General features: G+C 37.3%; 2 protein-coding genes across 3 annotated transcripts in view; both read left to right on the forward strand.

Annotated features, from left to right (window-relative positions):
- Positions 1-24,295, forward strand: part of LOC308689724 (uncharacterized protein) — a 461,468-nt gene that overhangs the window by 168,637 nt on the left and 268,536 nt on the right. The window lies entirely within an intron of this gene.
- On the forward strand, positions 11,979-22,868 carry LOC308689782 (uncharacterized protein). The gene is made up of 4 exons (XM_081363717.1): positions 11,979-12,029; positions 12,742-12,944; positions 18,311-19,772; positions 19,970-22,868. The coding sequence occupies exons 2-4, from the start codon at positions 12,761-12,763 to the stop codon at positions 20,190-20,192; spliced, it is 1,869 nt and encodes a 622-aa protein (XP_081219843.1). The 5' UTR covers positions 11,979-12,029; positions 12,742-12,760; the 3' UTR covers positions 20,193-22,868.

Consider the following 24,295-nt stretch of genomic DNA (forward strand, 5'->3'; position numbering starts at 1 on the left):
AGATTCAAATGGGCTTTTGCGCTTTGACTAGCGCTTAGCCAGAGACAAACATGCTCAGTGTTACGCTCAGTGTGAACTCACGCTCACAACTATTCTGTGTTTTAAACCACATAATATTTATTTTAGGTTTCAGGCATTTAAATACACAAAAGTACGAGCAAATGAAACATTTATAGGTTGTAAAATACACACTGATCTCTATAGAAGCGGCAATAACAATCCTTTCAATTATAAATTGACGAGGTGATTTATTCATATCAGATTCACATTGTGTAATCTTTTTTTTACTCTATTCTTCTCCCACTTCACCGGCCACTTACTTTAATGTACTTCAGGAGAAGTGGATGAATTTGTGTTTTGTAAGTCCGACAGATCCGGTTCTCTGAATTGCGCTGCATACTAACATGGCGGTGCCATTTGTGCAGGATAGATCAGCTATTATGAAAGGTTTTTAACACCTTTTTTAAAACACATTAACATCCACATATTTGAGAATTGGAATATATAGCAAAATACTTCCTCTAAAACACTGCAGAAAAAGAGAATGCAGCTAACATAATTATTTTTATCTGTCATACAGATGACTCCGACCGTTTAACTAAACCAGGTTTGAGACAAGTTAACATGTGGCGTCTTTAGATGTTTTTTTTTCTCCATACATTTAGCATTATTAATCAACACATAAAGAGCATTTATTAGATTATGTACAATGTTTGTTTTTAGAAGTTTATTGCTTTTAGCAATATATAAAAATGGTCTATACTTTTCTTAAGAGGTAAACCTCTGCGCTCTCTGAATGTTTTCTCAGTCCCAAGGCCTTCTATGTGCCATACACGTAGGTGTTTAAATATAAAATAAAAAATAGCCTGTTAAAACATCTGATGTAACCTTTTCATATTCATATCCATTTCAGAGAATTATGTACTTTTTTGGTAAAAATTCTTAGACATCCCTGTTTTGGCTCTTTGGGCCCAAGATTCTCATCTTTGATGAATATTTTGAGTTTTTAGGATTTTTTTCTTTTCTTTTACAAAGTATAGTAAGAGCTTCCTCGATAGAAATGTATAACTGCTCCAAAAAAGTATTGTCCGGACCTCCGATCATATCTAGTCCGCCTAGACCAAGCACATGCCCCATTTCTCATACTCAAAACTAAAGGGCCAGGCACACATAGCTAGGATACACGCGTTCCTATGGCTCTTCAGAGAAACAAAAGGTAAATATGTTTTGGCGGTAGATCTGCTTGGGGTGGGGGATTTATGACGTACAGTACACTCGACTTGTATTGTATTGTAAATACCATGTCACTGTTGGGAGGTAATTCATGTACATTATATTGTATAGTAGCATGTATGTATTGGCAGTAGCAAGTCCGTACTTGCTCTGCCACAGCAGCAGCAATAAAAGCAGCAGCAGCAGCAGCGTAGGAGATCTATATCTATCAAACATACAACTTTGTCATACCCATTACCATGCCAATCACTCTGAGAGTTGTCATGACAGAAATATATTTATCGTCATATCGCGCAGCCCTAATTAGGTTATTTGAATTTAAGTTGGTATTAAAAGTTATAATAAACAACTTACCTTTCTTTGTTTTCTTTGAACATGTCGGTAGAAATTTGAAGTCGTGCAAGACACATCAGTAAGAGTTGATTTGCAAAATTTGCAATTCGCATAGTGCTTTTTTTTACCGGATGTCTTGCAAATAAATTCTTTATGATTTTCATAAGAAAAACAAATTATTACTGACTTTGAAGACATCGTCCTCGCCACGCATTGCGATTCAGTGTGTGATGTGTGTGTTTTGTCTTCAAGCATAAGATGATGCTACTGCTGCCTGTTAATTAATTAAGACATTAATTCATTTCTTATGTTAATTTTATGCTGGTTTTGTTGTTACACATGACGCTGACTCGACTGTACTCTGAATATTTCCTGAGTCCAAATTGGCCAAGTCCGTGACAAGTCCGAGTTCATTCAAAATTGGACTCAAGTCCAAGCTCGAGTACCCAAACTCTACAATTTAGACAGATTTGACAGCTTGTTTAATCAAGTCTTTGAACAGAATCGACTTGAAAGAGTGATTAATTGGTGAATGGGGCATCGTTCATGCCCCAGAAAAAAAAGAGACAGTGCGCTTGGAATAAACTATGGATTTAACTTGTACTGCATTAAAATAAAGTAACGAGAGGAATGTCGCCTAGTGTAATAAAGTAATATATTACGTCTCCTAGGGGTAAGACAATAAATAAAATAAAATTAGCTGAAAAAAAATAAATAAATAACTCACTAAAGTGGTATTTTTCGTCAGAGAGACCAAAGGCCCAAAATACATAACAAAACCAATCTAATAAAATTAAACTGCAATGTTACTAACTTGTCATAAAGAAGAAAATAATACATTTTACCTTACTACTCTTACCAAAAACTCTCCTACAGTACTACCACATTCGAAATAAGTCAAACGATCGAAAGAAACACTTAAAGTACTAAGAAAACACTTTTGGGCTGGCAGGAAGTCTGGAACAGTGCGACCGGCAGCTGAGTGTCCATTAACCACTAACAGGCAGCGCCACAAATGGCAAATCAACAGCGATCTGATGACTCAAAAGACACAGAAAACAAAAGAAGAGACATGGAAACAGTTAACAAAATACACATTATTAGAAATGTACTCGGGTTAATGTAAAAGTACCCACATTTAAATCTATAAAAATAAAATAATAAATAAATTCCCCAAAATTACTCAAGGAAATATAACAAAGTGTACTTTGTTACTACCCACTTCTGGCTGTCCAAATAACCTCAATAAACTAAATAAACTTTAGATGAACTAAACCAGTTGTGTAATATTACATTGAAATACCATTTGGGGGGGGGGGGGGGGGGGGACCTTGCTAGCTTTCCAATTCAGGTGAATATTTAGCTAAATGATTTGCATGGTTTTATATGTTGGTAAATCACCAACATGCATCATAAATATTTTTAGACCTGGATAAATTTAGTACAAGCCATTAAAAATAAATAAATAATACATGTATTATTTACATTTATCACGATTTCTATTTTAATACTGATATCTGGTAAAAATGGTTTCTGCAACCAAAAAATCTCTCACTCTTTCATTAGTTAATATTTTCAACACATAATCTGACAAACTGTTTAAATGTGCTTATATACATATATATATATATATATATATATATATATATATATATATATGTGTGTGTGTGTGTGTGTGTGTGTGTGTGTGTGGGTCAAGTCAAGTCAAGTCAAGTCAAGTTTATTTATATAGCGCTTTTCACAACACAGGTTGTATCAAAGCAGCTTCACAGTAATAAATTAGAACAATACATCAATGTTTGTTTCTAGTGGAACGTCTACGTTTGGTAATGCTGATCAATAGTATCGTTGATTGATTAATTCAATTAAATATCCCCAAATATCCCCAACTGAGCAAGCCAAAGGCAACAGTGGCAAGGAACCGAAAAACTCCATCAGGTGACCTAATGGAGAAAAAAAAACCTTGGGAGAACCCAGGCTCAGTCGGGGGCCAGTTCTCCTCTGGCGTTTATGAACTAAAGACCGGATTTAACTGTAGGATTAAAAGTATTATATGAATGCCTGGCTGAAGAGATGCGTCTTTAATCTAGTTTTAAACTGGGAGAGCGAGTCTGAGCAACGAACAGTATCCGGAAGACTATTCCAGAGTTTTGGTGCTAAATGTGAAAATGCTCTCCCTCCTTTGGTGGACCTAGATATCCTAGGTATGACCAAAAGCCTCGAATTTAGTGACCTTAAAGAGCCCGATGGATTATAGGGCGATAGAAGATCCGTTAAATAGACTGGAGCTAAGCCGTTTAGGGCTTTATAAGTCAGTAGCAATACCTTGTAATTAATACGGGACTTTATAGGTAACCAATGTAGAGATGATAAAATCGGTGTTATATGATCATATTTTCTTGATCTAGTTAGAACTCTAGCGGCGGCATTTTGGACTAACTGTAGCTTGTTTATTGAGGATGCAGGACAACCGGCTAATAACGCATTACAGTAATCTAGTCTCGAGGTCATGAATGCATGAACTAACTTTTCTGCATCAGAAACAGATAGCATATTACGTGACATATGGTCAGTGACATATGTACCATAAAAAAGTGTTTTTTCAAAATTTTCAAATAACAGGCATACAAATGGTTGACTTTTGTTCTACTAACTCTCATCTTTATAGAAACATGTTGTTTCAAAATTTTCAATTGGAATCAGAATTTATGTGACAATTTGTTGTATTAGTGCGTACAATCGTCATATGGTGTGACATGAAAATAATTGTATATAAACTGAAAATGGATTATACCTTTCTTAGTTAATCACTTTATCAAAGTCATTTATCATAACTAAACTGTGATCCATTATAGTTTTGTGAAAATTAATTAAATTTGTGTATTATTTTCTAAAACATTGCTCAATGTGAGACCTATGCCGTCGGTCTTTCAACATATTTTCTATTTATTGTGACAAACCTTGCTAGAAAATTATAAAAATATTTGTGACTCTTGCTGATACTATTTTCTATGTATTCCATGAACATTTTCAGGTTTTATCATTAATAAAGGTATATTATTTTCACAATTTGGAATGTCACACCAAATGATATAGTGTCACACCATATGATAATGTTGCCATGTGTCAATGCAAACCATGTATTATCCTACTTATTGGTGAGTACTGATCACTCATATGGCAGGAAATATTTAACCACTCTTAAATGCTGGAAGGCAATATTCAAATTTTATTGATTTATTTGATATTTAACAATAAAACAAACATTTTTTTTAACCCTCTGATGGTCCGCGGGGTCTTTTTGACCCGCAAATGACTTTTGCTCAAATTAAAAAAAAATGTTCCCTTTGTCCAAATGGTATGAAACCTTCTACGGCTCTTAACACTTTCTAGATCTACAAAAAAATAAATAAAGTGGAATGATATCTGTTTTTATGTTAGCGTGACAAAATTTGTGACACTCGTGGTCTTTGGGGTCTCTGGAGACCCCGCAATCAAAATAGACAAAATTCATCATCAAAATCAGAAACAACACAGAACACATCGACAGAAATGACAGAAATAAAGTGGCACACTTCCACCAATTCAAAAAGCATCCACAATGCTGAATTATTTTGCTCACAAGCGCACACACACACACACACACACACACACACACACACACACACACACACACACACACACACACACACATATAGGCCTATAGAGGAATACATTTTTGAGACTATAAAAACTGTTCTCTTATCATTTGTAAAATAAAATCATCCAAAATGCAGTACCACCACAAAAATAAATTGGTGACACTGACACATTGAAAAATGTACACACACACACACACACGCACGCACGCACGCACGCACACACACACACACACACAGGAACATTTGTAAGGCTATAATGTGTGTGTAAAATCATCCAAAATGCAGTACCACCACAAAAATAAATTGGTGACACTGACACATTGAAAAATGTGCACACACACACACACGCACGCACGCACGCACGCACGCACGCACGCACGCACGCACGCACACACACACACACACACACACACACACACACACACACACACACGCATACACACACAGGAACATTTGTAAGGCTATAGTGTGTCAAATAAAATCATCCAAAATGCAGTACCACCACAAAACTAAATTGGTGACACTGACACATTGAAAAATGCGCGCACACACACACACACACACACACACACACACACACACACACACACACACACACACACACACACAGGAACATTTGTAAGGCTATAATGTGTCAAATAAAAAATGATCCAAAATGCAGTACCACCACAAAACTAAATTGGTGACACTGACACATTGAAAAATGTGCACACACACACACACACACACACACACACACACACACACACACACACACACACACACACACACACACACACACAAACACACACACACACACACACACACACACACACACACACACACACACACACACAGGAACATTTGTAAGGCTATAATGTGTCAAATAAAAAATGATCCAAAATGCAGTACCACCACAAAACTAAATTGGTGACACTGACACATTGAAAAATGTGCACACACACACACACACACACACACACACACACACACACACACACACACAAACACACACACACACACACACACACACACACACACACACACACACACACACACAGGAACATTTGTAAGGCTATAATTTGTCAAATAAAATCATCCAAAATGCAGTACTACCACAAAAATAAATTGGTGATACTGACACATTGAAAACACACACACACACACACACACACACACACACACACACACACACACACACACACACACACACACACACACACACACACACACACACAACACACACACACACACACACACACACACACACACACACACACACACACACACACACACACACACACACACACAGGAACATTTGTAAGGCTATAATGTGTCAAATAAAAAATGATCCAAAATGCAGTACCACCACAAAACTAAATTGGTGACACTGACACATTGAAAAATGTGCACACACACACACACACACACACACACACACACACACACACACACACACACACACACACACACACACACACACACACACACACACACACACACACACACACACACACACACACACACACACACACACACACACACACACACACACACACACACACAGGAACATTTGTAAGGCTATAATTTGTCAAATAAAATAATCCAAAATGCAGTACTACCACAAAAATAAATTGGTGATACTGACACATTGAAAACACACACACACACACACACACACACACACACACACACACACACACACACACACACACACACACACACACACAGGAACATTTGTAAGGCTATAATGTGTCAAATAAAATCATCCAAAATGCGGACCCACTACAAATATAAAGTGGTGTGGTGACACTGGCTCATCGACAATGTGTACTCACACACTCTCTCTCTCTTTATCTCTCAGACATACACACACACACACACACACACACACACACACACACACACACACACACACACACACACACACACAATTGAGTGTGTCTAGAATCTAGAATTAGATTAAAAATAAATGATTGAAATAAATGATAAAATCTTAAGACTCCAACATTTCTCTTTATAACATTTTGTTCAGGTTTGATTCTAATCATAATGTAACATTATTGAAAAACTGGGGGGTTTTTTGGTACAAAAAAATGCTAAACTTTGACAAAAATATTTTATTTTTGTTATAATTGTGATTTTATAATATTTAGATATGAATCCAACTGAATCCAACTTGTGAAAAGATATCTTTCAGGTAGTCTAATAGCAAATAGCATATACTGGAGCTCTATAGCCATCTAGTGGTTAAAATTATTATTTTTTATTTTAAAACTGCATTTTCCAAAAAATGGGCATACATGTTACATTAAACCATTTAAAATCATCCATGTTATCCCCATGAATGAAAGTTAGAAATCTGGGTCTTTTATAAAGTGAATTTTACATCAAATGCTGTTTTTTTGTAAAAAGGCTATTTAAATATTTATTTATTTATTTATTTATAGAAATTTAAAAAATATCATAAATTCTCCAAAAACTGCACAAATGTTGAGTAAAAACATTAACATACAGAACAAAATTCCATTTGTAAAAAAAAAACCCTACTATCTTGTTACAAAATTAAATGTTATTGTCTGGGGTCTCTAGAGACCCCAAAGGACTCGAGTGTAGACATAAAAAAAGACCATCAGAGGGTTAATATTGTATGAACCATATGAACATATGTTTGTGTATCAAATTTCATTTCAATTCAAAACTGGTCTGCAATATGCATTAATATAAGTAAAACAACCAATTTTTTTATATCATATGATCCGTGAAAATACAGCGTAGCTGAGTGGATCCAAAAATAAATCAGTTCATCTAGACTCCATTGTACATAAGCCAGTCAAATTTGGAGAGAGTAGCAAACCGACTGCCTTGCTGAGGTTGTGATAAGCCACAAACAACTTCCTGATCTTGATAATAAATGCAGTCTCGCCTATTTGGCCAGACAAAACCATTTTTGTCTCCACGTTGTTTCATGCAGTTCACCTGCAGCCCCTCCATACTTATGGCAACAATTTGTCCCACATATGGTTTTCCCTCATACTTAATTAAGACAAACTGTCCTTCCGTGTATCCTTCATTGGAAATGGTGTCTGAATCCTCAGCTTGGGCCTCTCCAATTGATGCACATGCATACTGTTACGACCTCTAGGGGTCAGCCGCAACAGGAAAAGGAAGAGAGTCACACTACCAGAGAGATGACGTGTAATATGAATTTTATTGACCATGAAGGGTTAGCGTCATGGGCAGACAAGGCCAAAATAACAAACAAAAAAATCTTCTTTTTATAATCTAAATGACCTTAAACAAAAGAAAGAAATGAAAATACAGTTTAACTTACCTAACTCCCTTACCCATAACCAAAGTGAAAAAGCAATACAAATAAAATGGCGTCTAACCCCCTACATCCCTTAATATGGTCACATTATATACAAGAATAATTACACGCTTATTTAAGAAGTATCAGGTTGAGAAGTTAGAATCGTAATCCAAGGAGTAGTTAAACAGGCAATAGTCAGATATTGGAGAAAACCAGAAGTAGTTACATTCAACAGACACTCAAAGTTTCACTAAACACTATCTCTTTGAGCACAACACTTCAATCACCTTTTCACTGAACACTATCTCTCTGGCATGACACTCTTAATTAAATAATGGTGAAACGAACAAAGCTGAAGAGAAGCACAATTAAAAAGGTACGACCGCAAAGTACAAAGGCATAAAGCACAAAGTCAGCGAGGCTCAAAGGCAACCATGGTGTGTCAGGGGCGGTCCTTATATCCAGGTCAGGTGCATAGCTGGTCCAATCACAGTCTTCCACAGATTAACAAAGGCAACGCCCATCTGAAACACAAGCTTGTGCACACAGAGAGAGAGAGCGCGAGCAAGACACACCCACACACAAGGACAATTGATACAGACACGCAAAATATCTCAGGATCCTAACAATACAGCACCTGAGTAGAAGAGCTTCAAAAGGACAGATTTATATGTTAGTGACATGACTGTCTGCAGTGATTGTAATAACTAGCTTCTACTCCATCAAATTGGGTTTGCCCAATTTACAAATATGTAGGGTTTATACTGACTGGGCTTGGGGCTCTAGTCGGCAAGCTGGATGGAGAAGAAGGCACCTCCGTAGCAGAGCCACCATCACTTAAGTCAAAGAAAGAGATTTATTTGTCAGGGAAATGTTTGTTTGCAGTGAAATGTTATTTATTGTTATATATGCAGGGAACAGGGCCGGCGCTCCGCACACGCACATCACGCGCTGCGCGTAGGGCACCAAGTGCTTGGGGGGGCACCAAAAAATCTGGGTCGTGAAAAAAAAGAAGCGTTTTTTTTTTTTTTGTGATTTTCGTTTTTTTGCAGAATCTGTTAGTTGAGATCACGAAGAAGCCTCTGCATGTTTGAGATAGCAGTATTGGTATATTTAAAAGCGTACATTTTGATTTTGAAATCGGCTTGTTTTTCAGAGATTCTAGCACGCAGTAGGGGCGTGTCATTGTCGGTGTGTATTTCCACTGAATAAGCCGGCATGGCTACTTATTATGCAGCGCTCTGGCCGGCTCTATCTGATTTCAAAATTCAATGACGATGGACGCAAATAACATTATGATGTCCAGCATCTCAATGGTCCAGTGGTAGAGCTATCGCCAGCCGTGTCAGAGGGTGTGGGTTCGAATCCGACCTTGTATGGGTTTTTTTTTTCTCGTATAATTTTTTTTCTCTCATCAAAACGATTATGTTCATCAGTGGTTGTAGCAGGGACAAGCAAACGTTTGCATTATGTTTTGTGATTTCAACCACCAAGCATTTGTGCCTAGGGCACCCAAATGGCTAGCACCGGCCCTGGCAGGGAATTACAATTAATATCATATGGTGTTACAATCAAAATCATATGGAGTGACAGGCAGACATGTCACACCATATGATAAAGTGTCACACCATATGATGTTTTCTGCACTTAGCACAACCTTGAGTCTTGTAGCTACACATTAGCATACTAACAACATGCTAGCTATAACAAAGCAGCATAGATTTGCATATAATTATGACAAAATAATAACATTTATTTTGCATTTTTATAAAAAAAATGTGTCACACCAAAAGACATCTGGAAGTGGGACTTTTGTCAGAGTGCCAACAAGATCTGATTTATTGTAATAATAAAAATGATGACTCACCTCAGGTTGAACAGTAGCAATACACTGCTAGTTCTGTACAACATTGCTGAAGAAGGTCCTCTCCTTCCCAAGGGTGTCAAAACAGTTGCCCGTTCAAATATCCCAAAATAGTAGCATAGAAATCTAGACGCACCCTAGCGGCAGCAAAATGTATTTCGCAGCCAGGGTAGTCTAGCAACTCTCAATAAACCTTCTCGCTGCAAAAACCCAGATTGGGTCAGGCCAATCACGTTGTGTATAGAGTAGGCGGGGGCGGGCTTAACATACACGACAGAGTTGCGAAGGTTACCTGGCTGCTGCTACTTGAAAACAAAGAATGGCGGCTGCTGATGGAGAACAACGGTCTTTCGAATCGGCTTTGGCCGCGACTCTGGAGGACTTGGAGTTAAGTTTTTCTTTGAGAAAAGAGCAAAGAACGGTACTTAAGTCATTCTTAAAAAAAGGAAGATGTGTTCGTCGTTTTGCCAGCCAGATATGGCAAAAGTTGAATCTATCAACTAGCTCCGCTGTTGGGAAAACGCTCTGGTTGGTTGAAGCGCTGTCCTATTGCGTGCAGAGGGAATTTGAAAGACAGCCGTTTATCCCGCCCCTCGGATTGAGCCGTGACTATGGTGAGTTTCCAGACCTAACATCTTGATGTAGGTCTGGCTTGCCAGGCTACCAAAATAGTGTCACACCATATGATTTTGATTTGTGTGACAAAATCTTTTTGATTAGAACTGACTCAAAACATTATGCTTGGACTTTGAAAAGAGTAGGCTCACAAATAGACATCTGTATTATTTTTCTGAATTTTTTTTTTTTAGAATTTTTGCATTTATTTTTTTTAGTTTTATTCAAGTTCTCACTTTGAGAAACAAGTGCCGGACAGTCACACAATATGAGTTTTATTATGTTTGGTTGAAAATTCTGAAAAAATGAGTGATGAACTGTTTTAATGTTGAATATGTTTACATAAAGCATAATGTTCTGCACAATATTATCTCTAGATTCTAGATTATCATGGAAAAAAACATATTAATAATATTATTGCAAAAATGGGAAGAGGTATATCTATTATGAGAAGACATGCACATTTTTTAACTTAAAATATTATGAATTATGCGATGAAAGCACTAATATTGACATACCTCGACTATTGCCCAGCAGTTTGGTCAAATGCCACTGGTGAATATGTGAATAAATTACAACTTATACAGAATAGAGCTGCTCTTATTATTATTGGACAAAATGATTAATCCAGGTGTGTCTGACCAACAACAATAATCAGACACACCTGGATTAATCAGTTTGTCCAATAATGGCAGACAGGAAACAAAGGAGCTGGCTGAAGTTCAGGAAGTAGTGCAGCTGTGCATAGGGCCTATAAAAGCTAAAAACTAAACAACATTGAGAAGGTTTTTGGCAAATTTTGTATTCATACATGTTTGACACTGAAGACAGCAAAACTGCCATGTCACCCATCCATATATATATATATATATATATATATATATATATATATATATATATATATATATATATATATATATATATATATATATATATTAGTAACGTGTGAACAGTCTATATGGAGTGAACGCGACTTTTATTTTGGTGTGGAGATATGACGTCACACGGCTGCGCCGCGATCCTGCGTCTGTTGTGATTCGACTGAAGAAAGGTGAGTGGTTTTAAGCATTTAAGTTGTTTAAATCAATGTTAAATGTTTAGTCAAGTTAATAGTTTTTATACGTTTTGCACAACGATTATTTATTATTGAATGTAACATTCTAATGCTTGATTTAACATTATTGAGATATTTTTTGTGAGTAAAGCGCATTCACACATGATTCATGAGTAACAGAAAATGTGCGTCTCTCCTTATGTAGTGAATGAATACATCATAAACACGAATTCAGTCACTGGCAAGTAGTAATGAAGAAAATTAGCTTTTTGAAACTCCGACTCAACTGAGCCAAATTATCGCAAAATTATAAATCGCAAAATGATTCACTGATTCGAATCACCGCGCGCTGTCGAGAGTCGAGACCTGCTGGTCAAAACCAACCAAACAGTGTAGGCTAAATGTAACGAGAAAACAAACACCGTGTGTAATGACAACTTTAACAAACCAACTGCAAATGTTTTAATTTAAGTGTAATCTACAATTAAATGCCAAATGTAAATAACACACTATATTTTGTTCCTTGATTAATTTGCAGGGCTAACTTTAAGTGTTTTTGTTGTTTTTGTTTGACTAATCAGGCCATTAACTATCACTCTGACTGCTAAACTAGGGAGCTGATTGAGACACACAAAGATATTTAGTTTGGATAATTTTTTCTTCCTGTCAGTTGTTCTCATGTTAAACTTGACAATATGTCCAAACACAGAAAAACTCCTGCTGAAGCGATGGCGTTTCAGATGGCGTTTATTAAAGAGGAGAGCGGAGAAATAAAGATCGAAGAAGCGAGCAGTGTGAAACAAGAAGATACCGAGGAACAAACAAAGATGACGATAATTAAAGAGGAGAGTGAAGAAATGAAGATTAAAGAAACATTCAGTGTGAAACAAGAAGAAACCGAGGAACAAACAGGTTGGTTTCATTCTCAAAGCTTAACTCAGTCATTTGATCTTCATTAAAATGTCCAGCTCTACTGATATAAATGATCATTTTGAAGAATGCCATTCGAGTGTCCTAATTAAAGCGGTTTTATTTTGCATGGAGCGGTTTGCTTCAAGTGGTCAGACATGTTGAGATCACATGACCAGGCAAATACTTGTGCTGCCTTCTGAGAAGATCCTATTTTTTATGTTAAAAAATAACAATTTGTGTAACATTAAACCCAATATCAACTTCTGAATTGGAAACCATGAAGAACATTCATTTCTATCCCTTAATTATTCAAAAGTATCTAAAAACATTTATTTTCCATAAAGCAAACCGTGAAATGTGAGTGATCAGCTTTACATCTGCTGTCAACAAGGGATTTTTTTTCTCTTCTCATTATCAAAATTGCTCATTGTATCAAACCAGTGTCTTGTAAAAATGACTTTACTCCTTTTAAAGGCACACTATGTAAGTTTCTTCACTAGAGGTCACTTAATTAGAACAAAAACAAAGGTGTAGTTGCCAAGAATGAGCGTGGAATCATGGGAGTTTTTGTATTCACCTCCACAGCCGATGTAAAACAATCCGATGGGACTCAGGCTAAAATAATGTTCATAGATGATGAATTAATGTAAAGTTTTATTAACATTACTGTGGTATGAAGCAGAGCCGCTGGCACTCCTTTCGTTTGTTTGTTTGTTTATGCATATTTTACAATTAAAGTGGTGTTTAATGTCCACCTCCTTCCCTGAACTTGGTTACAGTTGCATTTGATCACTTAAATTCACCAATTCATTCTATTAAAACGGCCACAAGTGCTGAATAACCACTCGTACAGGTCACTTTATTCAACAAATTAAAATTGTGGGGTAACACAGTGCTGTTTTACTTGGTCAAAACAATCATACTAAAATACATTTGAGTGTGTTGAAAGTTATGTTTACGTTATTCTGTGCGTTCGCTCGGTGGCTGCTATGAGACACTTGTTGCACATTGCAGGAATCTAGATCCATAGAATATCATATTAATAAAAGCTGGATGGCTTGTATGGTGGATTAGTGTTGTCACGATACTAGAATTTCTAACTTCGATACGATACCTTGAAAAATATTGATATTCGATACCATTTTCGATACCACGGAGAAAAAAACTGCCACAATATTAAGTCTAGAACATGACAATGAGGTATAGGCCTATTTTACATCAACAAAAATGTCCTGAGGTAGTGCACTTGTTCAAAAGCATAAATGCTGGTTAATACATTAACGTTATTTGATGAACAGATTTAAACGCAAACGTGCATGCATCACACGCAGAAACAAAGCTCACTGGATCGACATGAAGTCAAGTCACCTTTATTTATATAGTGCTTTTAACAATACAGATAGTGTCAAAGTATTTAACAGTATCAAATTGGAGGATAGAGTGTCAGTAATGTATAATAATAAGATTAAACATTCAATTTTCAGTTAAAGGCATTTCATTATTGAATTCAAAGATGTCATTGAATAGCTAAGTTTAGTTTAGTTAGTATCTGTGTAATCAAATTGATGATAATCGCTAATGAAGGCAAATTGCAGAATTAAATAAATTTTTTGATAAAGTTAAATAAGCACAAGTTAATTTACATTTGACCACAGTTAAAATATTTACTTGTCTAAGATTCCTCAGTCAGATTATATTAACTTAAAGAATTACAGTGAAAAAACGAGACAACACACTCATAACAACAACAGTACCAGGCTATCTTGGTTAATGTTTCAGAAACATTAAAATGAGAAGTTACCAAACTCTCGAAATTATTTATATAGATCCGGGTGTCGGTTTTTCAGGTGCTTTGCTATATTAGGCCCCGGCGATCACACCTAACGCATTTTTTAGTTTCGAAAACACGAGGTGCACAGCACTACCATCACACAGAACGAGCAGTGCGCTGCGTTTTTTATGTTGCTAGGCAACCACTAAAACAGCTGTCCTGTCAGTCAAGTAAAGGTCACATCAGCCTTTTATTAACTTTATTTACTCTCTGTTAACATTGTGGTAGTTATGGTTAGTGAAGTCGTTAAGCTCCTGGTAACCCGCCAGAGCACCACAAGTTTATCCTCCATCATCGCACTCTCCAGGCGTTCAAGCAACTAGCTTTCATCACTAAAACGGAAGGCCCGCCTTTCCATTCAATCGATTGGACAGTGGAAAAAAATGCGATGACGTCGTCATAATTTATAACAATAAATTATCGTCACTGTCGAGCAAAAACCTTGTATCTCCATATTTCGTAATCTTTATTTTTTTTTTATAAATCATTGCTATTTGTCCCCCTTTACGTTTGTTTGTGGGTTTTACAAAAATGTAACCAATGTAAAGTATTAAAAAGAGCTTGTGACTAAACCGCGTAACTCCATTGGATCCCCAAGCTGTCGGCAAAACCTTGTAACTCTACCCCACTCCCATTTTGAATTGAAGTGCCACGAACAGCAGCGCTAAAGGTAAGCAGTGATCTTTCTTCTAAGGTAAATATGGTTTAGAATTAGCCCTAGGTGGTTGCAAACTCAGTTAAAATTATGTAGTGTGTTTGTACAACAAAATTTAGCTCTGATGTTAACATTGTGATTATAAATGGAATAGTTTGCTGAGGAGAGTCGTGTATGCTAGTGTTGTGACAAAAAATTATCAGACTAAAGTTGTAGCCTATGGTTCATTTTATCGCTATTTTTTATCGCACGTGCAGCTTTGTATGATGCGTTGACGTAATTTCCACTGAAAAAGGAAGCATAGGCGGGGCATATTGAATGGCTCCTCTTCCTTTTCAGATAGCCAGTAGTATTTAATTTACCTATCAGACTGCAAGTCATACTTGACAGCACCATGGAAGCAAATCCGAGCGCTGATGATACGTTGGATTCAATAGTAGAGGTGTGAATTAATTCTAGCCATTTCAGTCTTAACCAACATACAGTTGGAAAACGGAATAAAACTTGAGCGTTTGAGCAACCGAACACACATCTCCAACCCATATTGCTCTGTGACGTGTGAACGTCGCTTTGGCCAGGTTGTATTTATAGCATGGGGTACAGACGCTTTAGATTCTAGAGAGCATTTGATTGGACAGAAGATGTAATGAGAAGCTGAAGTAATTTTAGCGGAAGTGAGAGACTGTTAGTTTTGAAAGCTTATTTCTCCTAAATGCATTGTTTTGGAACACACCAGCTTATTCATAACCTTAAGGCTAACATATTCATACTAAAATCTAAAAAAATAACTAATTTCAGGGGGCCTTTAAGATTGTCATCAGCAGAAGTAACATTTTGTAATATCAGTGTTGTATAGCACAGATTACAGGACTGTTATCTGTTTAGCTAGATAACTAATTTCTTGCTTAACCCTTTGCGTTCTTACTGGTGTGATTAGAGCGTTCAGTGCATCACGTGATCAACTGCTAAATTCAAATGTGCTTTCGCCTTTTAGCTGGCACTGAGCCAGAGACGGACACGCTTAATTTTGATGCATGTCACATATCAGAACTAATCATTGTTCACTGACATTGTTCAAAATACATGCATACTTGCATGTATTTTTGGAAAATTGATGAATTTATGTGTTGTAAAACCGTAAGATCTGATTCTCTTAATTGCGGAGCAAACTAACATGGTGGCGTGTTATAGACCAGCTAACATGATCATTGTAACGCAGTTCGTTGTTATGGGGAGGAGGAGGCAGGAACCAGCAAGCGTTTAACACACTTTAATAACGTAAAATCAATAAACAACAAAACAAAAGTAAAGGCAGCAGCCCCTCACAGACGACTGCCGCCACACATAATAAAACACAACATAAAGTCCAGGTCCACTCTCGTCCTTTACTGTCGTCACTCCTTTTTTGCTTCCGCTCCTCCATGAGAGATACGAGACCGGTGCGTTGCGCACGTGGCACTCATTATCAGTCACGCCACCAGCCTTGCGTCGTTCTCTCGCGGCCGTCGTCCTGCTCGCCACAATCATAATGAATGATGAAACATATTCACTTAAACGTATTTGAGAATCAGAATATCAGGTAGCTGATGACATAGCTAACAAGTTTGTGAATATTTTGAATAAAATTATTTGTTTCATCTGTTAGACAATGCTATTGTGGCTGCGGTGTGTCTTGTGACAAGCATGATGCATCACAAAGGAGAGAGTAAGAACAAAAAAAGAGGGTGAGGTTATCCCAGCTCAGAGAATGAGAATAAGGAAATTACACTGGAGAGTGTAGAGAGAGGAGAATTTAAAATGGAAGCACGTACAGTGAACAATGTCTTAATGGTTCATGAGTTGAATAGGCTTGAATAGATTTCACTGTAGGGCTGTAATCAACCAAAGAAAATCTTGGTCGACTAAAGTTCTGAAATTTTCGACTAAAAATCGACTAAAAATTACGTTAGGGGGAAAAAAAACGTTAAAATAATTAGCTGCGCACTGTGCGCAGGACTTGGTAGCCTCGTTGTCCGCCTAAATGAATTATAAATAAACATAAAAAACTAGTAGGCTATTTGCAGTATATTAAATCGTTTTTGACCTAATTATTTTGCACTGAAATGAGTCTGACACACGAGTCTGTCTGCTCTGCAGCGTTGCATCACGTGCACCTGCGCAATATCATAGCCTATGATTTCCGAAAATAGTACTGTTGTCAACTAGTGATATCATCATCACAAGAACTTTTGAGGAATATGCAACATAATTTAGACAATTGTTTTTGTCATATGTATTATAATAACTGACAGACACTATCATTTCATTGCAGCTCGCACAGAGCGAGGCTGAACATAGGAGCTCAGCTTCGCGGCTGAGACACGAATAGACTATTAACTTAAAGCCTTTACTCTTAAACACAAAAGGCACGTCCACTATAATAAAAAAAAGAATGTTTATTAAACAAACCAGATCAAGTAATAATATTCAGCAAACCTTCTAGTAGCCTACTTTCTTCAATCTGTCTGTCTCTCTTCTCCAGTGTGTTGGGCTAATCCAAAAGAAGTGAAAACAAGGGGGGTGTTCTGAAGACAGACTGTTACCTGTGAAACAGGGGTGCTCTGAAAACACCCCCCTTAGTAATTAGTGCTTTCCACCTGATGAAATGAACGCGGCAAAACTAATGAAATGAACGCGGCAAAACTAATGAAATGAATGCGGCAAAAAATCGACCAATTAGAATTTTGGTCGAGCAAGAACGTATCGACCAAATAATCGACTAATCGACTGGGAGATTACAGCCCTATTTCACTGTATAATGAGTGATAATTGGTGTTGAATGAATTGATGTGCATATTTCACAGCAGAATACACACTAATGTTTTTGTATTTTTTTTTAAGATTCCTGTGATGACACTGAGGATGATACCATTGGAGGAAGAAAGAGGAAGGGTAAAAGTCAATGGAAGTGTCTGCAGAAAAGGAGGAGAATGATGGGACAACCCTATGTTGGGATTAGCAGGAAAGAAATAGTTAACATGGAGCCCCGGGTGATGGGACCTAGATGCCAGTCGGCTGCATGTGTGAAATCCTCCAAGCTTCACTGCAGTACAATTGGAGAAGTAGACAGGGAGAACATTTTTAAATGTTTTTGGGAGAACATGAACTGGGAAGAGAAAAAAATGTATGTGCGTGGCTTGGTGGATGTCGTCCCAGTGAAGAGGAGAAGGGGGTCTGAAAATTCAAGAAGGTCATCTACTCTTATTTTCTTTTTAAAAGTTGATGGACAGAGAAGGAGGGTGTGCAAGAGTTTTTTTTTGGCAACACTTGGAATAGGGGCATGGTCTGCCCTTAACTGGGTGCAAGACACGGGAAATACACAGCAGAATGCAGCATCTTGCCACAGACATGAGGCTCATGAGTTCATGAAGAGTTTTCTACAGGATCTCCCTAAGGTGCCTTCCCACTTCTGTAGGTCGTCAACATCAAAACAGTTCCTGGAGCCTGTCTTTCAGTCCATGTTGAACCTGTATAAAGTCTACCATCGTGCTGCTGAGGAAAAGAGGCTGAGACCCTTCTCAAGGCAGATGCTCTCAGAAGAATTTAAGCAGCAGAACCTGAGTCTTTACCATCCAAAGAAGGACCAGTGTAACACTTGCTGCTCCTTCAAGGCTGGTAACTTGCCAGACAGTGAGTGGCAGATTCACCTTCTTAAAAAGGAAGAGGCCTGTGCAGCAAAATTGCAGGACAAAAATGATGCAGGTGACAAGACCATGGTTGTCTGCATGGATCTGCAAGCCCTCCTCCTCTGCCCCAGATTGAACGAGTCGGCTCTTTACTATAAGGCAAAACTCGCCGTTCACAACTTTACGATTTGTGACATGTCTACAGACAACACTACTTGCTATGTCTGGCATGAAGGTGAGGGAGCTTTGTCTGCCAGTGAGTTTGCATCCTGTGTCACTGATTTCCTCTCTGAGCATGTGGAGCATGACAAGTACATTTTGTGGACTGATGGGTGTGAGGACCAAACCCGCAATTCTGTGCTCGCCAATGCTCTTCTGAAGTTTTGCACAGAGAAGAAGAAGGTAGTCATTCAGAAGTTCCTGGAGAAGGGCCATACAGAGATGGAATGTGACTCAGTGCACAGTGTCATTGAGAGACGTCTGAGAAACCAAGAAATCTATGTTCCAGCTCAATATGTGGCTCTGATGAAGACAGCGCGGTCCAAGCCCAACCTGTATAAAGTCAAATATGTGGACCATAACTTCTTCCAAGACTTCACCAAACTGACCTTCTGTAAGTCTATCCACCCAGGGATCAAACTCTGTGACCCATCTGCCCATGATATCAGTGCAATCAGGTACTGTAACTATCAGACTAAAATCATGTCTCTCTCACCAGCTCAGATCAAAAGTCATGATGTTGCATTTATTTGCTGTTAAATCTGTAATGTAAAATTGAGTTTTTGAAAAACAGCATACAAAACAAACTATAATGATAATGTGTAAATGGTGGTGTTTAAACTTTGTCAAATATTTCTTTTTTTTACATTATTAGGTACAACATTAATGGCATGATGGACTTCAAGATCCAGCATTCGGCTGATTGGACTCCATTTTCAAAGCAGCAACTACAACACACCACCTCAGCCTCACCTGCAGTCACTCCACTCTATACAGAGAGCCTAAAGATAAGGGAGATGAAATACAGACACCTCCAAGACCTCAAGGAGGTCATACCAAAAGACTTCCACAGCTTTTATGACAATCTAAGACACTAGGAAACTCAAGCACACACACACTCAATACACAAAATGGTGTAGATACATGTTTCATGTTTACTGTTTGGTAGTTATTGTTATTACAGCATCACTTACAAACTATATTATTATACTGACATATTAACATTCCTAAACACAAAAGGCACTAAATATGAATTGAACAAAGCAATATTAAAGGGGTCATATGATGGTTCTAAAAAGAACATTATTTTGTGTATTTGGTTTAATGCAATATGTTTGCACAGTTATAGGTTTTAAAAAAAGTTGTTTTTTACACATGCTGTACATTATTGTTGCTCGTCTGTGCTCCGCCTTTCTGAAACGCGTAGATTTTTACAAAGCTCATCGTTTTGAAAAGCGCTGTGTGCTCTGATTGGCCTGCGATCCAGTGCATTGTGATACAGAAATGAGACGCTCCTTACCATATAACTTTAGCTTTCAAAGCATTAATGAGTGATAATGTCATTAGCCCCGAATCTGATCTGGAATCTGATCGATCACGTTTGCCAGCGCAACTGGATCAGAACATATCAGATTGGTAAGGTTCTATTTCATTGAGGACATAATTACTGGTTATTATGACTTATACTGTCTTTTTACGCGTTGCGCTGCTGGGAGGGGAGAACACTATGTAAACATAAAACCATGTTTGCATTTGTGATCGTAGAAACGACAAACAAACACTACTCTACTGCTAAAAACTCGTGTTTGAATAGTCAGTAGCAAATTCTTAAAATATGAAGACATATTTACAGGCTGTGTCTGTGAGTCAGAAGCGCCAGACTGTACTTGCAAAGCCCCACTTTTTAGAATGAGCCTTTGTGCACAGCCGGCCTTGTTCTCTCCCAGGTTCTGGAAACAGTCCTCCGAAAATTGCGCAGCACACAGTCGAATATTTTGGTTGTACTGTTCTGGAACAGTGTTGTAAATTAAGCTTAACCACTGTTTTCTAAAAGTAGTTTGGCTCTCGCAACGGAAAACAGCGTCTCCACGACATGGTGGCGCCGGCGGCAACAATACAGCGAGAATAAAAGTTACGCCGCCTTTCTTTGCTATACATTTGAAACTCTGCCCCCACATACTGACGTAGATTTGTGGGGGCATGTTTGAACGAAGCGTTTTAGAAAGGTGTGACTGAGCCTTAACTTTTACAAAGTATATCTCTTTGGGTTTGAGACTTTGAGCTTTGTAAATTTGCATATCTTATACATGCACAAGCAGCTACATAACACACTAAAGAAAAAGGAAAACAAGAAATCGCATCATATGACCCCTTTAAAATCATGTCAACACCTGCTCACTAATGAAATAAAAAAAAATCCTGCTAATACATCTTAAAAGAGTTACTTCTGCTGTCTACATTTGTTCTTCTTTTAAAGGGCTTTGGTGAGCAAATAAAACAGCCAGTAAATTTATAACATAATAGAGTTTTTAAATCAAACTGTTTGTGTTTGAAAATTGTGCATTAAAGGAAAGATCTGTTGTGACTTTTTTACTTGATCGGATTGAAAACCAAAACTGAAAGTTGCGAAAGCCGTCGGAGTGGAACGAGGCTGCTGGAATGATTGCTAATGGGAGCCGAGCGCGACACATGGCTCGAGAGCAGTGGAGCTTTTATTATGTCGCAGACGCCGCTTCCACTTCTTCCAGTCATGCGTATATGGGGTAACGCAGCGCTGTTTTATCATTTTAGATCTATTTGAGTGTTGAAAGTTGTAATAATGCTACTTGGAGGCCACTATATGAGACACTTGTTGCACTGCAGTAAGTTTGATCGATATTAGGCAGGGTAAAACAAGGTACTCGCAGTAAATCAAGAAAACGAGATTTAAGAGCTGAATGAGCTGTATAACAATGATTAGTTTTCTGTTGATAAATGTATCTAAACAGTTGCTCATCTGTCTAATAAAATGCATAATATATTTAAGCGTCTTTGGTGTTTTCTATAAAATAAAACCTGAAATCGAGGGTAACACGGGTATGATATAATTGATAGGCGACGTTGATGTTCATGTCCTGGTTAAAACTGCTTATTTCTCTGGATTTAAACATTCTTAGAAACATTTGGGATGATGCAAGTAACAAATCAACAAAATATATACATTGTTCTAGTGGTTTTTGGATATTTTGATCCAAAAATCTTACATAGTGTGCTTTTAACATTATACTCTTTCTGAGTAAATGAATGCCAGTGCTTTTCTAGTGTAGGTGTCCAATTTCTTGACATTGTGCAGATATTTGGCAAGAAACACCTGCATATCTACATTATACGAGGTAAGCCTTTGTGGTGGTGTGGCCAAGAACAGGCATGACAGGTAGTGTACAGATGAGAAGATTTATTTCTTCCAAAAATTATATACAAGACTTAAGATGGAAGTTAAACTGAAACTAACAAAAATTAGCTTAGAAAATAAATAAATCTCCCCTGTTAACGAAATAACAAAACAAAAACCACTAAGGTCAGCAGAACATGATGTTACTATGGCTGGGCAAATCTGACTCCCCTCTGATATTCACCACTGCTAGATATACTCCTTTAGCCTCTACCAAACAAAATTAAAGGTAAATATAAAAAAAAAACTTTCCCCAATTAACAATATTTACAACAAAATATCCACTGTATCGTACCTAACATAATACAATCAAATACTTTAAGCACAATACACAAACTACTCCAAACAAACAAACCAAAAATGAAACTGAATGAAATGAAATAAAAGATCCCCCTCCGATCGGATCATGATGGTATAGTCCAACTTCCTCTGGAACAGCATAAGTTTGGAAGCTGGATCCCCACCTCTCCCTATGTTTGCTGACACAGAGGTATCTAGGACTCAGGTAGAGTTAAACAGCAAAGAAGAATCTAAGAAGTGTGCACCCTTCTGTACATTCAAACTTTAATAAACTTAACTTGTTAACCTATCCTGTGTTTGTTTCTTATACTAAGGGGATTTAAATAAAGTAACAAACCATGTTAAAATTAAACTTAAAAATAACCAATTTAAATCATGGTTATTTATGTAAATATGTGAGGTCAGCTACGCACCTGTCACAGCCTTGCACGTAGGGGTGAATGGATGTTGCTTGATATACTAAAAATGCGCTCTGATGCACAACTTGTGGCAGATACACACAGGTATCTTCTTACGAACATTGACATGACCAGAAAGCTGCCTTCATTTAATCTCAATTTGATTGGGTCATCAATTGCATCTGTCTCTGGAATTTAATTTAGCTGTGAATACAAATAATTAAACAGTCAAATAAGTCATATCTATACACATTATTAGCTACAGTGTTGTGTGACGTTGCTCCTCCTTTCTCTCTCATATTACCTGCCAAATGTCCACTTATCTCTGGCTTTGAACACCTAGAATTAGGCTGCTGATTTGGGATCTTCACTGATGGGACTTTATGTATCGTAACACGTGTTCCTCAACCTGCTGCTGAAACCGTGCTTCCACCTCTTGTACATTATATACAAAGGTGTCTTTAATCCTGGGTCTAAAAATGTAGAACAATTCAAAGTCGCCTGTATTTTGTCCACAAAATTTTCAAAAGCAAATGCAGGACTAAGGATATTGTGGGATGCTCCTTTACACTTAGTGCATCAGTAAATTTCCTTTGAGGCCCAAGAATATTTTTCAGTGCTTCCATTGTAGTAACATCCTGTTCTTTAGGCATTATACTATATTCTATATACATTTATTTGCCGATTTAACTGATATTTACAGATGGCATTGAAATGCTGAATGGATTCATTAAATTATAAGCACTTAATGCTGGCAGCACAATACACATATAGGGCAGCGGCGCGTTATTTAAAGGGTAAGTTCAAGCGTCAATGAGTAACAAAGGAATAAGTAACTGGATTCAGCCTCGTCCCTGACCGCACTGGAATCATTATTTATTATTTATTCAGATTACTTTTGTGTGACTGATCAATCTTGTATGTGTAATTTGGGGTAACAAAAGGTATTTATAGATTTGACTGTAATAATAATGCAAAAACTGACACTTGAAATCAACGTTAAAAAAATCTAAATGTTGACAAAAAGTAGTTATTGATAATATCTAAATATGTATCCAAATGCTAAAAGTAA

Source organism: Scardinius erythrophthalmus (genome assembly GCF_964197995.2).
Source record: "Scardinius erythrophthalmus genome assembly, chromosome: 4".
Lineage (NCBI taxonomy): Eukaryota > Metazoa > Chordata > Actinopteri > Cypriniformes > Leuciscidae > Scardinius > Scardinius erythrophthalmus.